This window comes from Pieris rapae, chromosome 24, assembly GCF_905147795.1.
Source record: "Pieris rapae chromosome 24, ilPieRapa1.1, whole genome shotgun sequence".
Taxonomy (NCBI): Eukaryota; Metazoa; Arthropoda; class Insecta; order Lepidoptera; family Pieridae; genus Pieris; species Pieris rapae.
In genome coordinates, this window is record NC_059532.1 from 4,798,483 (window position 1) to 4,816,227 (window position 17,745).

Consider the following 17,745-nt stretch of genomic DNA (forward strand, 5'->3'; position numbering starts at 1 on the left):
AATTATAACTATGAGAGGAAATAGCAGAGCAACGGTTAATGTCTTAGTGACGAAGACTTAGTCTGTTCTCATAATGGTCACTTCATATTAAATAACTTGTTAATGCTCATCTTAGATTCTCTACTGGAATTTATCGAGCTGGAACTTATTCAAATATAAAATATTTATTATTTTGAAAATCTTACACTTAGCCCCAAGTACAAATCATGTTTTTTTTATTTATTATGGTTTCATTTATTATGACAGTGGAATAATCTTTTTGTGTAAAATACAATATTTTTACATAAAATTGTGATAGTTTAGTCTTGTATTAAATCCATTTAATAATTGAGTAATTTACATAAAAAGAGTTTTCTGAGGCATCAGTTATGTCAACAGCATTATATTTAATAATTATAAAAAATAAAAAATAACTTAATAATTGATATATTTATTTTCTAGTAAATGTGTGTATTTTTAAATAAGTGTAACAAAGAAATACATATATGGAGTCATAATTATTAAATTAATTATGTCTGACCATTCAACTGTTTCTCGACGCACAAAATGTAAATTTCTTATCTTTTTACTAAAAAACAAATTGAGATGGTTCATAAATTCCAAAATAAAATAAAACAGTTGAAAATTCAGAACTCAATATATATTTTAGTTTTAGTGTATTTATTGGTCGCTGTAAATTTGATGAGTGACGTATGTAAATGTTATTTGTTGAACTGATTATTTAATCAGTCAATCAGCGTCTAAAAACTTTTCTCAGTTCTTATGTCTACTACTGTTTTTTTTATAGAACAGGGGGCAAACGACTAGGGTAGACTTCAGACAAAGTCTACAATAACAGCCAATTAAATTTGTCAAAGTCAATTCAAATCAAGTCCTTTAGAAATTCGTTAGGCGTTTGTGGGTCACGCCTGTCGGCAAGTAATTTTGTCTCAAGCCCCAGTAGTGCCAACTTCAATCTGTCAAATTATAGCTGTGTTTCCCAACGTGGGCTATTGTTATTCAAAGGCAAAATCAAAAATCATTTATTTATATAGGTAACACAATGTACACGTCTTATGAACGTCATAAAAATAAATATAGGTACATTAAATGCTTCTAATTTAACATTTACTGCCAGTTCTCAAATCAAGGGCGTAGAACGCAAGAGAAGAACTGTCAAACTCTCCGCCACTCTTTTTAATCGTCATGTTTTTTTTTTGTTTTACACAACTTTTGTCGGAGCTGCAACCATTACACCTAGACCTTACATAGAGATTATACAATTGTTTTAAAGGCCCCCATGTTAGCCATTAGCCATGGCTTAAAAGAGGTTGGGAAAGGCTTGGTTATAGTATTTTGACAGATGAGAACGTTATCGTTATTATAATTAACGGAATGGAGAGTTTACGCCTCCTGGGGGCTTAGCCAAGATGCCTTAACTTTTCGACTTTCTACATATACTACTGTTAAGGCATCTTGGCTAAGCCCCCTGTATGTCAAAGCAATACATTTTTTTACATACGAGAGACACACTTAGCGTTGTCTCTGAATTTTACTCTAAAAACTTACAGCGACCAAAACTTTATGCTAGATTCTATCATAGTGTTTTTTTGCTAGTGCAACAGTTGCGCAGAGGTCTAGGCCGACTACGTAAGTACTCATTAGAACTATAAATCACGCTTTGCTTTGTGCACTTCATTACGTTGTAGCGGGGTGACCTTTATTAATGTCATTACTCGGCAGAGGTCTACCCCCTTGCTCTCCGTTAGGCGTTCCGGCCCCAAGGGCGGATCAAGATCAATGCAACCGGCTATACTTTATGTTACTAGATCCGACCTTATCTCTATGGTACATTCTACCATGGGGTGAGGGGTTTTTTTCACACATATTACCCACACATTGTCTATGCTTTGAAAACGAGATGCATTTTCGAGGATTCCTACAAAAAAATGATACGTTTCTGTACTATTATTTTTGAGAGCTTTTGATACGAGGAGAAGGGGGGAGGTAAAATGTAAAATGTAAAAACGTAATAATTGAAAATTAAAGTGTTAAATAATTTCTTTAAAGATTTGGTAAATCTCGTGTTATACTTTTAGTGATGCAATCCCAATCTGGACGTAGGTGGAACCAGTTGGCAGTTAAAGCGAGGTGGTGGGGTTTAGTACCCGCTAATTTAGCGAGACACACTGTTCACTGCATTTCCCTAGACAAACGTGCTATCTAAGAAGGGCTAAATCATTTTGACAGATGCCAGTTGACATTTGACACCTATTTATTAGTAGTATTGCCGTGCGATAATATATCTTATGATTTTTTAATAACTGACCCGGCAATCGCTTTTTATAAAGGTTATTGCAGTATTGATATAGCTATTGAATGGGGTTTGGGAAATAAGGGAAAAAATGGGGTGGTAATTACTTATTAACCTATATTCACAAATAATATATAAAAATTAATATAAATACATTTCTATTTAGCTAAAATTCATTCCATGTCCGGCAGAAAGCCTCTTCTTTTTCCACATAGACAGGAATTGTATGTAAATTGATTATAAAAAATGGCGGTAACGCTCTTGCGAGCCTTCTGCGAGTGTCCATGGGCGGTAACACAAAAATATAGATTATATTTAATTCTAATTGCATTCCACGTAATGCAAGTAGATTCTTGTAAGGTTTCTTTGTTAATTATTGATGTCTTAAGTATGGGCTAAACACCGTGTACAAGTATACCGTTATATTATTTAATTATTTACTAAACTGTGTTTGACAAAACCCTAAGAAGAATCCAATCCTAAATGTTTTTAAGCAAAAAAACTAGCTATGGAAATACTTGGAAGTGTGTGGATGTAATCTGGTAAATGAAATGTAAAGAAAACCAATAGACAATAGAATTACATAGGGCTAGGAATCTTGGCACTTTCCCATTTGTGAGTTGGTGGAGTTTTGTGCCCACTATTTTAGCGAGTCTCGCACTCTGTGCACTGCATACATCTAGATAAAGGTGCTGGGCTAAATTATTCTGACAGATGGCAGTTGATATTTGTCACTTTGACAATTCGGAGGTTCGAAGGAACACGGAATTTTTGAAAGTTTCATAAATTCGTTTTATATTTTCGAATTGAAGCGGCCCGACCCGGCTACACACGAGTAAAAAAAATTGTTGATGTTATTGTTAATAAAAATATTACATAAAATGTTATTATTTAATATTGTGGAATTTTCTTGTCCTATCATCAATCAATGAAAGATATTTAATAGGCATTTTTTTACATTTGTATGTAGGATACCGCATCGTGTTTAACGTGCACTAACACTAAATCGAGTTATGGTTTTTTAATTGTTCACTACTTTCTATAACAATGCCCATCAATGAGTGAATTTTATTCAGGTGGCTCACCTCCACCACGGTGTAAAGGACACCGCATAGATTGCCAGAAGGATCGCGAGTGCGTCGCCGGTCTTAAACAAATAATATTGCATTTACCGCATCGATAGATAATCTTTTGATTTGGATTCGTATTGCAAAAGTTTTTTTTTCGTTAATAGTTTGCTGTCATCCTAGATCTCACCGGTATATCATAGCAAAGTGGAACAAATACCAACTTTATGTCTAGCACGAGTTTTTAATTAAGACGATAGATTGACGTTAATCTAGCTGTTCGTTAAGGAGTATATATATTTTACGTTTTTATTGTATTTCGTTTAATAGTCGATTCAATGTTAGATGTATATTGCAACGGTTCTTTATTTAATTAATATTAGTTCTTGGCTAGAGTTGCATTACTATATTTTATTATCAAATGACGCTGAAATAAGTATCAAAACTATTTACTAAGCATTTTTTTTATTATAAAAGAAGCTTAGTAAAATTACTTTTAATTATATTTCTTTGGTGTCTTTTACTTTTAAGTTAATTGCATGTACGGCTAAATTTTTATTGTAACTATTAAAACAATGTAATGTTATTCGAAAGTATTATTCTCATGTAGGTGACATTTTAGTATTCTTTGAGAAGTCTTTAAAAAGCGCCATCTATGTGTCAGCCTACGAACTTTTCGGCCTAATATGTCGTGATATCGAGAACTCGTGCTTGGGCTGATTGTTACATTAATAACATGACGTTCACACTCTGATGCACAAATCAATGCGTTTGTAATATGTGTACTGTGTTTTTGTTGTACAACTTTTAACTATAGCTTGCGAATTTGACGCCGTAGCACATGCATATTAATTAATTCACATGTAAAACTTATTTAAGACTAAAAGATGTGTACTAACTAATAAATTAAAGGGTGCGTCGCAAACCGTCGCCAGCGCAGTCGAAAGCCGGGAATTTATCGATGTCAAGGTAACATTATATATTTACTGCACATGTAACTTTGAGCACATTTGGATTTTTTTTATTATGTGGCTTGTAGTACCTAGAGACGTTTGGTATAAGGTATGGAATGCTTTGATTATATACAAATGGGGTTACTACCTTTTGGATCTAAGCCTCATTTCTGTAGCTCTTGAACATTTCTATTTGGATCTAACGCAAGCCGATTCCTCACGATGTTTTCCTTCACCGTTCGAGCGAATGTTTAATGCGTACATAGAAAGAAAGTCCATTGGTGCACAGCCGGGAATCGAACCTACGATCTCAGGGATGAGACTCGCACGCTGAACACTGCTCTTATAATAAACAGTTTAAAAGTATAGTTTGTGCCATTAAATATAAAAAAATGTGTGTACTTATGTACATGCGTTAGTTCTACGCCAAAAGAAGTATAACTTAAAAACTTAATGAGGCACGCTAATAGCCCTACAGAAAAATCCTGGACAAATCTAATCTAATCTAAAACTGTCTGGTATAGAGCTTGTAAGCTAGCGGAAGTTTTTACTCAAAACTCGTACCTCTTGTATATATAACGACGTACGTAATGTCTGTAGGTACTCAAGAATCCTTTTGCCATGTGTACGCTGTCTTGTTTGTTTGATATTAGTATACGTCGCTGTGTACGCACCATTCTTATTAAATCAAGGTGTCATTTGACTTTTCACAACGATAATGTTGACGATTGAGAATCGTGCTTACTACAGAATATTGTAACAATTTTTCTTGTTTGTACGTATAAAAGTTAATTTTGTAGATTATTTTTATTATGTAATTTAATTATAATAATAGACGTCTATTGTAGATACTTTTACGCTGAACACATATATATCTATCATCCCATTCGTTCTCTTCTATTTATGTCTGCATTCTGCCACTCTCCCACTAGCAATTGCTGTTTCTATCCATCTTCTATATTGTCTTTCTCTTTTGTGTTTAATGTTAGTACATTATTGCTCCATTTTGTTTCTCTTCCCAGGTCCCGCTTTCCAGATAAGTTTATTTATTTTTATTGTAACATCTGCTACCTTAATTATTATTAATGTGTTATTTAATTTATTATTATATTTTTTTCCGTTCAGTCATAGTTTCATTAATCTTTGTCACTCATGTAACTTTGTATGCTGCTCTTTCGTTTTATTTAATTTAATTTAGTATACAGTGATTAATTTTAAATGTAATTTTATTTTTAATTGGTCATACAATACGTACAGTGTAACAAAAGTTCTGTGTCTAACTTGTCTTCACAAAACTTTCTTCACTTTCTACATCTTGAGAAGATATATTTTTCAGTTTCACAAATTTACATTAAAACACAGGGTTCTTGTTATATACTGTCCGTCTATATATATGTTATGCATGTCTGGTTTGTAATGCTATATTCTCGCTGCAAAGGTTATTTCTTGAATTCAAAGTATTGTCAGACTTCTTACTTCTTTGAATTAACCTAAATTTTGTTAAATAAAACTTATGTAACAGATATTAACGCAAATGAATTATTACATTTTAATGAAAGTTTATTTATTATTTAATGACATTTCGAGTGTTTAACAGTGTTCTTAAGATACTTCTCTCGATGTAAGATTCGCGTGTTTATTATGTTTTATTTAATTTAGCCTAAATTGCTTATACAAACCATTGAGATTTTTGGAGCGAGTTTTCTGTTAACGTCCACAGACTATAACTGAAACCTCGCTATACCACAGTATATTGATAATTTTAAAACAAAATTATTCTTCTATGTAATATAACTAGCTGTACGTTGATGCATTGTTAGTTTTAATAATTTTCTTATTATGCTATGCCATGGTTGTTGTATATAGTCTATGCTGTAAATAGAAACACAGGTACATATACAGGTAATATGGATACACGGGAGGGTCTGTAGAACCTACGATACCCTTCCGAAGTTATCTATTTCGTGAGCTATGCACATGCGCACTGCACATTTTTGTTTTGTGTATAAAATACTACATACTTACCCATTAACTTGTTTGTCTAATGTCTACTAAAAATTAATACAATTGGACATATGTGCCAAAATCTCAGATTTTCTGCATAAGTTACATTGATAACTTTGTCTTCTACAGTAAATGGCATACCTGCAATTCAATCAAGTGAAGCAAATTTGGTAAAAGCCGTGTATAAAATGTAATAATTTTTGACGAACATAAAAAAATCTGTGTCTTCACCACAGTGATAGGATGACACGAAATTACTTAAAATGAATTACCTAAATGAGGGGTACAGCTCCAAATTTAGTCTTACTTCACAGAACTTTGCTTTTTCCACTCACCTGCACTAGCTTTTGTTTTGTATACTTGACCAGTAATGGATTTATAGAGCGTAGGTCTACTGTGGGATTAGTCCTAGCTAAAGCTGATTGGTATCAAGTGGCTGGTGAAGTTAAAGTTTTCTGAATATCACTGCCGAAAGGTGAACATTGTCTGAATGTAATTAGATTCTAGTAAATCTTTACATTTTGTTCTGAATTGAAGAATTCTTAACAAATGCCTTGAAAGACACTGCAAGTCACAAGAAGAACAGTTTATGTTTCTATCGAAAAGTTTGTATATATTTCGTAATTAATTCAGAAACTTATTTCTACGCTGTGCGTTAATGTGGTTTGTATTATTCTTTTAGGGCAATTGTTCACCATCCAGTGGAATAGATCAGATACTAAAATCAGCCTAAGATTGTTTATGATACCAGTTTAGTAAGGCAATTGAAATTAGATGAATTTGGAGCAAGCCGGCTTTACGAATCTTCATGTTTTAACCAATTTTTTTTGACTGATTATATAAATAAAAATAAAAGATAAATCAGTGGCGCTACAACCTCTTTAGGTCTTGGCCTCAGATTTGTGAATCTGTTTCATGATTATTTTTAAATATATAAGTAGGTGATCAGCCTCCAGTGCCTGACACACGTCGTCGACTTTTTGGGTTTAAGACATGTCGGTTTCCTCACTATGTTTTCCTTCACCGTTCGAGCAAATGTTAAATGCGCACATAGAAAGAAACTTCATTGGTGCACAGCCGGGGATCGAACCTACGACCTCAGGTATGAGAGTCGCACGCTGAAGCCACTAGGCCATCACTGCTCTATGCTCTAACTGACTGATTATATAGATAATATTTTTCCTTAAGGGACAACAGTTCGCTTGCTAAGTCAGGACTAGGAGCAGACCTATCATCTGAAAGTCAAATGATGTGTGCCGAATTCAGTAGTAGTTTCTAAGGTTTTTCCGTAAGCTTTTTCGGGATTTTAATTTATAAGATACTGAACTGGTATGATAAGTGACTTCGTCCAAGGTCCTACGCTTTATAAATATACGCTTGTCCAGTAACGCCCGAACCCAATAATTAATCCACAATGTCAGATTGAAAACAATCTGAGATCAGGCCGTGACAGATGGATCTCCTATCTGCATCCCAATAATCCATTTTTGGCGACGGATGGAATGCAATCTCTTCGCTCTTTACACTCATATTTGTTAATCAATATAAACCAAATAAAGTAAATAAAACTGTACAAATAATATTAAAATATATACATCTATGTTTAAAACATATCAAATAGCTTTTTAATTATTTTAGAAAACTGGTGCACGTTAAAATCTTAAGATATTAGCAAAGTTGAACTGTAATTTTCATACAAAGGTGATACATACACCTATCCGACCTACCATGGATAGCTTGTATCGATAGATGGCTCTTTTATCAATATTTGGGTTAAGATGTTTATCTCAGATGGTCGAAAATGGATAGGTTATTGGGTTTAGGTGTAAGACACTTAGAGTAAGGCGTAAGACACCAGAGGCGGAAAGAACCGCGAATGACTCATTTCAAAATGTAGTTCGCAGTAGATTTCGACTCGGCGTACATCAAAGCACATGTTGAATGTTCTAGAAGTTATATTGATAAGAAGTCTATCAGTTCCAGGACATCATTGGCGAGTAGCCGCCAGTCATTGTCATCGTTCATCTCGCCGACTACTGAGCGGGCCTCCTCGCCTGACCTAACAAAGCGATCTTCGTTTGTTGAGGTAAATCGAATCATATACGAAAAATCAATCGATGGCGCTTCAGCCCTTTTTGATCTGGACCTCAGGTTTCTGGTATCTTTGAGTGCGTTGCCGGCCTTTTACGCTTTTTTCTTGAATGATCCTAAGTCGAATTGGTAGTTTGTCTGTTTTGGATTTGTAAATTGTCATAAGCGTTTTCTTTTATATTATGTAGCTGCAAGATTACCAGTGAATAAATACAATTATTTATCAAATATTTGCAGACGGGCTTCGTAGAAACGTTGACGCCACAATTCACTCCAGGCCAAAGTATCACTTCCCCTCAGCCGTCAGCTGAAGATAAATTGGCGAATATGCAGGCGCAACAAGAGGTATGTGTTTTTATTTTGTCTATCGGTGGAAATATGTGCAGTATTCAAGGTAATATTTATATTTTTTAATCAGTGGGAACACAAAGTTCCTTAAAGACGTAATTTAAATTTAATTAATTGAGTATTTATTATATTTTGGGAGCAGTGTTGGCCTAGTGGCTTCAGCGTCGACTCTCATTCCTGAGGTCGTAGGTTCGATCCCCAGCTGTGCAGCAATGGAGTTTCTTTCTATGTGCGCATTTAACATTTGCTCGAACGGTGAAGGAAAACATCGTGAGGAAACCGACATGTCTTAGACCCAAAAAGTCGACGATGTGTGATCACTGGAGGCTGATCACCTACTTGCCTATTAGATTTAAAAATGATCATGAAACAGATTCAGAAATCTGATGTCAAGACCTAAAAGAGGTTGTAGCGCCACTGATTTTTTTCATTTCAGATAACAAACCTTAAACTCGAAGTGGAAGACCTAAAAGAGAAGCTGGAGACGATAAAGGTCCGTCGCGCTGAAGATAGGGAGAAGCTTCGAGAGCTGGAGCGGGTTAGGCTTCAGCTGGAGCAAGCCAACGAGTTCAAGGTCAAGATTATGGAATCCCAAGCTCAGCTCCAACGGGACTTGCAAAGGGCGAAGCAAGAGGTGAGGTTTACTTCGGTAATCCTGGATTATTTGATTCAGAGTCAAGAAATATCCCAAACAATTTAAGAGTCCTGGTACGTTCTAAATATTAGATAGGGGCCGTTCATAAACTACGTTCGCATACAAAGGGGGGGGGGGGTCTGGCCGAGTGTGACAAGATGTGACAAGGGGGGAGGGGGGGTATACGGCAGCGTGACGTTCGCCGTTTATTACATGTCATGAGCGCTCACAACGGGTTTTTTTTGTTTTTCCAATACTTGAGAGAGTAACGTTTCCACGTACCCTGCGCTCTCGATTCAGTAACAAATGAAAATACTATTTCTCTAGAATTTATCATACTCAGTAGGGGGGGGGGTCTTAGTTTTTGTGACGAAATATTTCTAGGGGGGGTCACAAAAAGTGTGACACAGCGTGACAATGGGGGGGGGGTCAAAAAAAGCTGATTTCAGTGTGACGTATTTTATGAACGGCCCCATAGATAGATAGATTTCAATATTGAATTGTTATTAACAGGTTCGTGAAGCTCAGGAAGCCTTGACAGTCCACAACGATGAAACGGCAGAGCTACAAGAAGCCGCGGAGATGGCAGCGCTGGACAAGGAGATGGCCGAAGAGAGGTCGGAAGCGCTGCAGATGGAACTGGAACAATGCAGGGAGAAGCTGGAGGAGGCAACTCTGGACCTTCAGCTGATGAGGGCGGAAATGGAAGCTGGCGGAAATATACGTGAGTATCAATACCCTTTTGTCATTTATAGCTGTCAAATCGTTTGACAGATGCGCTAAGCGTTTCAAATGTTTGGTGATTGTCATATTGTATGACAGCTGTCAGCTGTCTTTTTTTGACATATCGAATTAATAGTCTTTATTAAAGTTTCAACTCAAATTATAAACGCGATATAATTTAAATATTGTTATAAAATAGTTTTGAAATTAATGAAAATGTAATTTTAACAGAGAATATGTCCCAGGGCCATTATCGTAAGTAGGACGTAGGAAACTCGGCTGACGAACAAAATGTGTGATATGTTCTTTAGGATGGCACTAAAATCTTTCTCGATCTACGACGCTTCTAAGATTTATTATCCCTTGAATTCTCCAGGAAATTTTGGCAGCTATTATATAGAAAATCAAATAAAATATACGATAAACAATCAGTAATGTACAAAAAAAATAATCTACTATATGCGACTTTACAGAAATTGGTTAAATAAAGTTAAATTACAGAATTTCTAATTTTTTTTAATTAAAAAAAACATATATCACACGTGGCAGAAGTGAAACCTTCAAAAAAAAGTTTTTATTATTAATCATATATAAATTAAACATTTTTCACTATTTACATACATTTAGATGTATTAAACTTTTTTTTTGAAACAGTATATTTTAATGATAAATTTTAATTTATCAGTTTAAAATAAATCTTTAATTTGGCAAAACATATCCTTCAAACATATAACAATTACGTATTTTGTTCGTCACCTATTTTGATTTAGTTCTCTTGAAGACATTACAAAGCTTTTAATTATTCAGGTTATGTTTTTTATATTTTTTCAAACTATTTCTATTGCCTACTTTAAAGTTAGGATCATAAGCATGTCTATGTTATTGTAAGCTTTTTGTGTTTATTTTATAGAAATGTTCGCTCAATTGAAATGTGTACGTATAATTTTGTGTACGTGATTTAAGCACAGTCAACCATTTAATGTAACAAAAACTTTTTGAAGTTTAAAACACAAATGTTTTCCACAGTGCGATTGACACTTTTGTGATGTCAGAACCTTTTAGGTCGTATGCTGTCTTGACAGCTGTCATAAATTCCATGCTTCGTAATGCTTTGACAGATATTAAAATCAAATGTATTTGTATTCTAAAGTATCCAAAAGTACTTGAAATCTACCTATTCTATTAAGCATACCAAAAAAAAACAATGTAAAAAAATCATTATATTTTAATAATTTTCTATGAACAACTGATATCTTGGTTTGAGGTCATTGCCCTGAGGTGATTGACCTCAAACCACGAGTTTACGGTTATTCACCGTCGGTCATTGAACTGTGGATGAATTAAATTCGCGTATATGGGTTTTTGTTACATTTTCATCGAGATATTTTAAATAGTAATCATTCTAATTAATACATACCATTGTTTTGTTTCATTTGAGTTCAATTAGCCACGAATGACTGTTTTCATAGTGTTTCATTTAAGTGAGGGCCAGCGGTGAATCCAAACAAAAAACAAAATTATTTAAATTAATTAATTACTAGTACAATAATGCCGACTTAACTAAATGTGAAAATTAAATCGGCCGGATATAAGATGCACGATAAATAATCTATATTATAGACTTATTACTAGTTGAGTTGAGTTGTTGAGTATACCTCACATTGGATCTATTTATATGTTTTATGTATATAATTTATGATTGGCGATTGTCCTTATTCAATATATTAGGATGTGAATATAGTAGTAAAATTTAAAGTATTCTTTTGTGGCATTTGTTACCATGTATGTTGCATGTTGTGTTTTAACCCGCCCTCTTGGTGACTATGACCGGAGATGTCGGATATCTGACACTGACAAATGACATAACACAACTGTCATTTTAATTTAAAAATGACTTAGGTGATTGCATTTTAATAGTTTTTGACATATGCGTAACTCTAAAGTATAGAGGCCTTGCAGAGGATATGACTTTACAGATTAGATTTTTTATATAATTTTTCTTTTTGTTATCCTAATATCTTAGCTTCCTTCAGTTCCATTGATCAGAACCCCTTCACGGGCAGCGGGCCAGCTTTTTCAAATATCTCTGTCCATGGCTTTCTTTCTCCATTCGCTTCCTGCTGCCGTTTCTGTTTCGCCTTTTTTGAGGCGCCCTATTTTTCCCTTGGTTCCATTCCGTATAGTTTTAGTTCGTAGTTGCCCACTCCTAATACAACTTTTGAAGTTACACTTCTTTTGGCACGATAGGGAAAAATCAGAGTAAATTTTTCACGATGCGCGCACGTCATGCAAAACCGACACCCTGCTGTAGTAAACATTTTAGTTTTTCTATTGTTAGTTAGTTATCGGCTGTGCACCTAGGAACTGTACATCTGCGCATTCAACATTTTCTCGAACGGTGAAGGAAAACATCGTCAGGAAACCGATCAAATTGACAGAATCTGCATTAGTTAGGAGTTACGTTTGACAATTGACTATATGACAAGTGTCACGTGCGACTGACGTGTCAAGGGGGCACGCATGTATGTATAAAGTGTGACGTCCGCTGAGCAGAGCATCCGTACGCAGCGGGCGAAGGCGCCACAGGCTACGAGGTGAGGCAACTCCAGCAACAGAACACGAGGCTCCGAGAGACCCTCGTTTGCCTGAGGGATCTCATAGCACACGACAAGCATGCTATGCAGAAGGTTCATAAGGTAATCCACAAACCATTCGTACTTTTAACCGTTCGTATATAATCACTACATAGTATAAAACAAAGTCGCTTTCTCTGTCCCTTTGTCCTTTTGTAGGCTTAAATCTTTGAAACTACGCAACGGATTTTGATGCGGTTTTCTTTAATAGATAGAGTGATTCAAGAGGAAGGTTTATATGTATAATAACATCCATTTAATAGTGGAGAAGTACTGTTATTTTTGAGGTTTCTAATGTGATGTCGAAAATAATTACATTTTTTCCGCTTACATTGCAAACGCAGGCTGAACCCTACGAGTTTTATCAAAATAATGTACTAAGTATTGTACACATTGAAAAGGTCTACAGAAAAGTCCGTGATGGTATATTATCTCTTATAGATAACCCACATTTTTATATACAACGTTCACAGATTTTCTGTAGTGTATTTAGTATCAGCATTGCACCCGTGCGAAGCCGGGGCGGGTCCCTAGTATATTTATAGAACACATATTACATTAGAAAACCGCTGTGGTTTGGATTAGTAGCAGTCTTGTTTAGAAACGCGACAAATGCATATAAAAGTAGTTTTTTAATTAACTGTTTATGTATGTAGCAAATACTTCAACGTTCTCTCGCCGTATACGTTGTTTCTTGTCTATGTACAGAGCCGAATTTGCGTACACGCACCGTACGTCATGCTCAACTCAATTTTTTATGCAGGCTCTTCTCTCATAGGCAGCGGCTTTTAAAGTAACTTTGGTATTTTGAAGACCGATAGGGTTTTTCTTTTATTATATTAATAACCTAATAAATAATTTGTAAGGTAATTTTTATTGCTACTTGCTTATTACATTGACAAATTATTATGAAACGCGCCATTAATATTTTTTTATATGTAATAGACATGAATTTCTCTAAAACTTGATTTTAAATTGTATATTTCATCATATTTCAGTCAATCTAGGCCTCGTATCTCCTAGGTCCATGTTTATTTTCTTTTTTTCACTTCCTGGATAATTTACTGGTCATTAAAATTGGTATATAATATATATTTGAAGAAATAAATCTGGAGTATTCGGAAGAGAAGAGACGTTATTAATTACTAAAGAGAAGAACGTCACAATCTTGGTTCTTGTCTTGTTGCTCTTTCTTCTGTCAATAGAATTTGTATTTTGTCATTTTTTTAAATATCTTAATTATATAGGATATAGATCAATACAAATCGGAGATAGCAGAGCTGAGCAGGACTAAAGAGAAGTTGTCCTCGCGTGTGGAAGAGCTGGAAGCGCAAGTGGGAGACCTACGGGAGCAAGTGGACGCGGCCCTCGGCGCTGAGGAGATGGTGGAACAGTTGGCGGAGAAGAAGATGTCTTTGGAAGATCAGGTTAGTCTGGATTTGTGTGTTCCCAACCTTTCTTGTGCCATACCCCTTTGCCTTTCCATTCAGCTGAGTTTCATCATCGGATGTCCGGGCCGAATACGAAATACGTACCTACGTAGAACCACCCATCCACTGAAGTATTTCCCAACCAATTCGAGGGGGTGTAAACAAAAGAAAAGTAAAGAAATGAAAGTCTCTCTTTTTCGTCCCGTCCATTTTAATATGACCCATCTTGGCTTTTTTTCATTTGGTAATTATTTTTATTTAGGAAAGAAGAGAAGCCGTGCCTGACAACGCAGTTTTGATTTGATATTTTTCTTTACGTAAAATTGCCTCCAGCTTTACAGGTGGGCTTTACTAAAAATTCCAGGTGGAGCAGCTGAAGCAAGATGTCCAGGAGCTGGAGGCGTTGCAGGAGATTCATGAGCAGCTGGTGGAGTCAAACCGGGAGCTCGAAATGGACTTACGGGAGGAGTTGGAGATGGCTCACGCAGCTACCCGAGAGGTTAGGTGACGAGGATAATGTATCCTGGACTGTAATAGCTAAGTTTTAACCGATTTCAAACAAAATGTATGTGTATGTGTGTGATGTTAGTATTGGATCATCACACAAATACAAATTTTTGAAACGATTCCCGATCTCTAAGACATAAGACCCCCAATTGTTTAAATAAAGAGTATACTCCTCCATCAAAGGCCGGCAACGTAAACACAAAAATGGGTCTAACTAAGTCTTAAATATATGACTCCTTTTGACAATGAAATGGGATCTCTAGGAGAGATCCCATTTAACTTTCATGAAAATCGGTTAAGTGGTTTCTGAGATATGGGCATCCACTCATTTCTAGAGATCACATGTATAATAATAATAATAATTTGAAGTTCCGAGGGATTTGCTTTATATTTTCTAATATAACCGTAATTTTCTTTTTTCAGGCGGTAAGAGAAAGAGAAGCAGCCCTGGAGACGATCTTGGATCGTGATTCCACGATTGTGAAGTTCCGAGAGCTCGTTCAACGGATGACGGAGCAACACAACGACATGAGGAATCAGCTCGACTCCAAGATTGGTTAGGATTTGTTGCTTTGACTTTTAATCTGGGGACGAACGATTAAGGGCCTCATAGCCTAGCGGTCTGTATGTGGCTGCTATGGTGAGGGGTACTGGGTTCGATTCCCGGTTCGAGAGTAAGTTTTTTAATTTATTCTCGGCCTTTGGTAGGGTTGTACGGCACCGGGCGAGTGCTTGAACCGAAATATAATATCAATACATGGAGGGCGTGGTTGAATTTTTATAGTATGCAGAGGGCATCGAACTATAGAAAGGAGACTGTAGGCTTAGAAGGTAATACGTTTTAGGCTGAGGATGTTAATTACAGTGGTCTTCAGGAATCATAATTCCTTTAAAAAGGGACGATTGGGGCATGGGGCAGAAATTTCTGCGTTCGTTTGAGCTGTTTTTATTGTCTCCTTAGGAATTAAACTCAGCACTGGTACTCTGTAAATATCAATTACATCGCTTAGAAATTGCTATATTGGAAGTTATTTGAACTGTACGATTTATATATAATATATAACGTATAACGTATGTACAGCGTACAACATAGCACATACGACATATAAAGTGAAATATAAAAATTAAAAAAAAAGTTTATTAAATAATTTTGTATAAAGTTTAATTAGTTATTTAACAGACAATTTCTAATTCAAAAATTTAGTGAAAATGATAAAATAGAAATCTAAAATTCCAGGTTCTCCAGCGCCGTCGGAGCAAGAGACTCCGGAAGCAGTGGTCAGGTCACCGCCGGAGCTGGGGTCCCTTGTCCAACAGTCCCGAGCTTCTACGCGCTCCATTGACCTGCAGCTGAGGGCTCTCGAGCTGAACCAGGCCAGGGCTAGAGCCAACATGTTGGCCGCCTGTCTGCCTGATCACTTCATGGCCAGTGGCGGTGAGGAAATTCATAAATTTCTAAACTTTATTTTCTTTCCAAAACATGCAAAGCAGATAAAAACTTTTAAAAAAATATATGAACCTGAAAAAAAAAACTTTTTTTTCATCAAACCGCGGTGTAAAGCTGTTTTTTTTATTCTTTGAAAATCTTGACTCCCTCTTACTTATAAATTATACAATTAAATTATACTTTTTTAATTCCATACAATAATTTCTGGATTGCATATTTCAGGTGACCACGACGCCATCTTGTTTATCCTGTTACTCCAACGGCTGAACGCTAAAGCTGAAATTATACTCGGACAGATCAGAGAAAGGTATTTTTGATGTGGGTTTTACTATAGGGGTTATTTTTTTACCGATGAAACGCAATAATAATATTAGCGTCACGAAGTTGTGCAGCGTTTTTGTCGAAGAAAAGGGAGAGAGAGATTGGATCTTTTAAGAGAGAGTAAGAAAAGAACGTAGCATGAAGCAAATAGCGACGGAGCGAGAATAAGCAAGCACGTGAGATAGATCGAGAGAGAGAGGCAACACGCAGAGATAATAAAAAGATATTCCAAGATTTGTTGCATCAATTAAGGTCTTGAATTCAATATCTGATAAATAATCTGGTACAGGAACTGTGAACTGTGGCTGAACTTAAAATGATACATATAAAAAATGCCTACCCTCTTTAATAAATTGCGGGTATTTAATAAAATTAATTTTTAAAATGTAATGTTGTATTAAAGGTTCCCGGCTGTGAACGTGTGGGATCGTGAAGCTATAACCAAGACACACACCGCTGTCCAGTACAGCTTCCGATGCCAGCTGGAGTACCAGCTCATGATGATCCAGGTATATCTATATTCCCACTTATTAAAAAGAGGTTTAATTAAGATTAGGAAATTTGAATTTGGAATGTCAATATTTCATGGTATGTTCAATCGGAAGACGATTGAAGACCCCCACAAGTATATTTTGATTTGAATTTGGAATGCGGGTATTGGACATTGATTTAGCTGTGATATTTGAATTTGGAATGCGGATATTTTTGTATTTATTGTTTTTATTTTTTTATACGGTTAATAGTAGACATTTGACACTGGTTTAAAGTTTTAAGTATTGCCATAAATTAAAAAAAATAGGCATGAAATTAAAATGTGGATTTTGGTCAAATTGACTGTAGTCTCACTTTGACAGTTGACTATTTGACCCGTGGTGTCCTATCACTAAGTTTTAACTCGTTTTAAAGCAAAATTAAATATGATTATATATTCTTGATATTTTCTTTCATTTATATTATTAAATTCCAGTGCATGGTCTGCATGTGGAGCAACGCTTTAGAGCTGTGCACGCCCGAGGTGTTATTAAAAGCGGCATCGGCTCTGCCCGACGCGGCATCTCAAGAGCGGGCATTGGACGCAGCTGCCCATTTGCTCAAGACCAACGAGTTGGATGAGAACTGCGCTCTGGATGGTATTTTTTATATTAACATAAATATTTTAAAATTAACATAAATATTTTTTAATTAACATAAATATTTTTTAAACTTAATTGATATGAAAATGAATTTATAATAATTTAAAATGTGTCGTCATTAAAGCTCCCTCTGAAAATGAATATTATATGCACATAACTTA

The 17,745-nt window shown here is 35.5% G+C and overlaps 1 protein-coding gene across 8 annotated transcripts in view; it reads left to right on the forward strand.

Moving 5' to 3' along the window:
• Positions 1 to 17,745, forward strand: part of LOC110995426 (dynactin subunit 1) — a 32,045-nt gene that overhangs the window by 1,838 nt on the left and 12,462 nt on the right. For 3 of the 8 annotated variants that reach the window (XM_045633578.1, XM_045633581.1, XM_045633584.1), the window contains exons 4-18: positions 1,597 to 1,629; positions 4,273 to 4,329; positions 8,295 to 8,403; positions 8,646 to 8,753; positions 9,193 to 9,390; positions 9,904 to 10,114; positions 10,345 to 10,368; positions 12,667 to 12,809; positions 13,994 to 14,173; positions 14,541 to 14,675; positions 15,107 to 15,239; positions 15,921 to 16,118; positions 16,353 to 16,437; positions 16,855 to 16,960; positions 17,419 to 17,581. In XM_045633578.1, coding sequence (XP_045489534.1) covers positions 1,597 to 1,629; positions 4,273 to 4,329; positions 8,295 to 8,403; positions 8,646 to 8,753; positions 9,193 to 9,390; positions 9,904 to 10,114; positions 10,345 to 10,368; positions 12,667 to 12,809; positions 13,994 to 14,173; positions 14,541 to 14,675; positions 15,107 to 15,239; positions 15,921 to 16,118; positions 16,353 to 16,437; positions 16,855 to 16,960; positions 17,419 to 17,581 — 1,883 coding nt within the window. The remainder of the gene's footprint in view (positions 1 to 1,596; positions 1,630 to 4,272; positions 4,330 to 8,294; positions 8,404 to 8,645; positions 8,754 to 9,192; positions 9,391 to 9,903; positions 10,115 to 10,344; positions 10,369 to 12,666; positions 12,810 to 13,993; positions 14,174 to 14,540; positions 14,676 to 15,106; positions 15,240 to 15,920; positions 16,119 to 16,352; positions 16,438 to 16,854; positions 16,961 to 17,418; positions 17,582 to 17,745) is intronic. The other 5 variants (XM_045633579.1, XM_045633580.1, XM_045633582.1 and 2 more) reach the window with 5 other exon arrangements.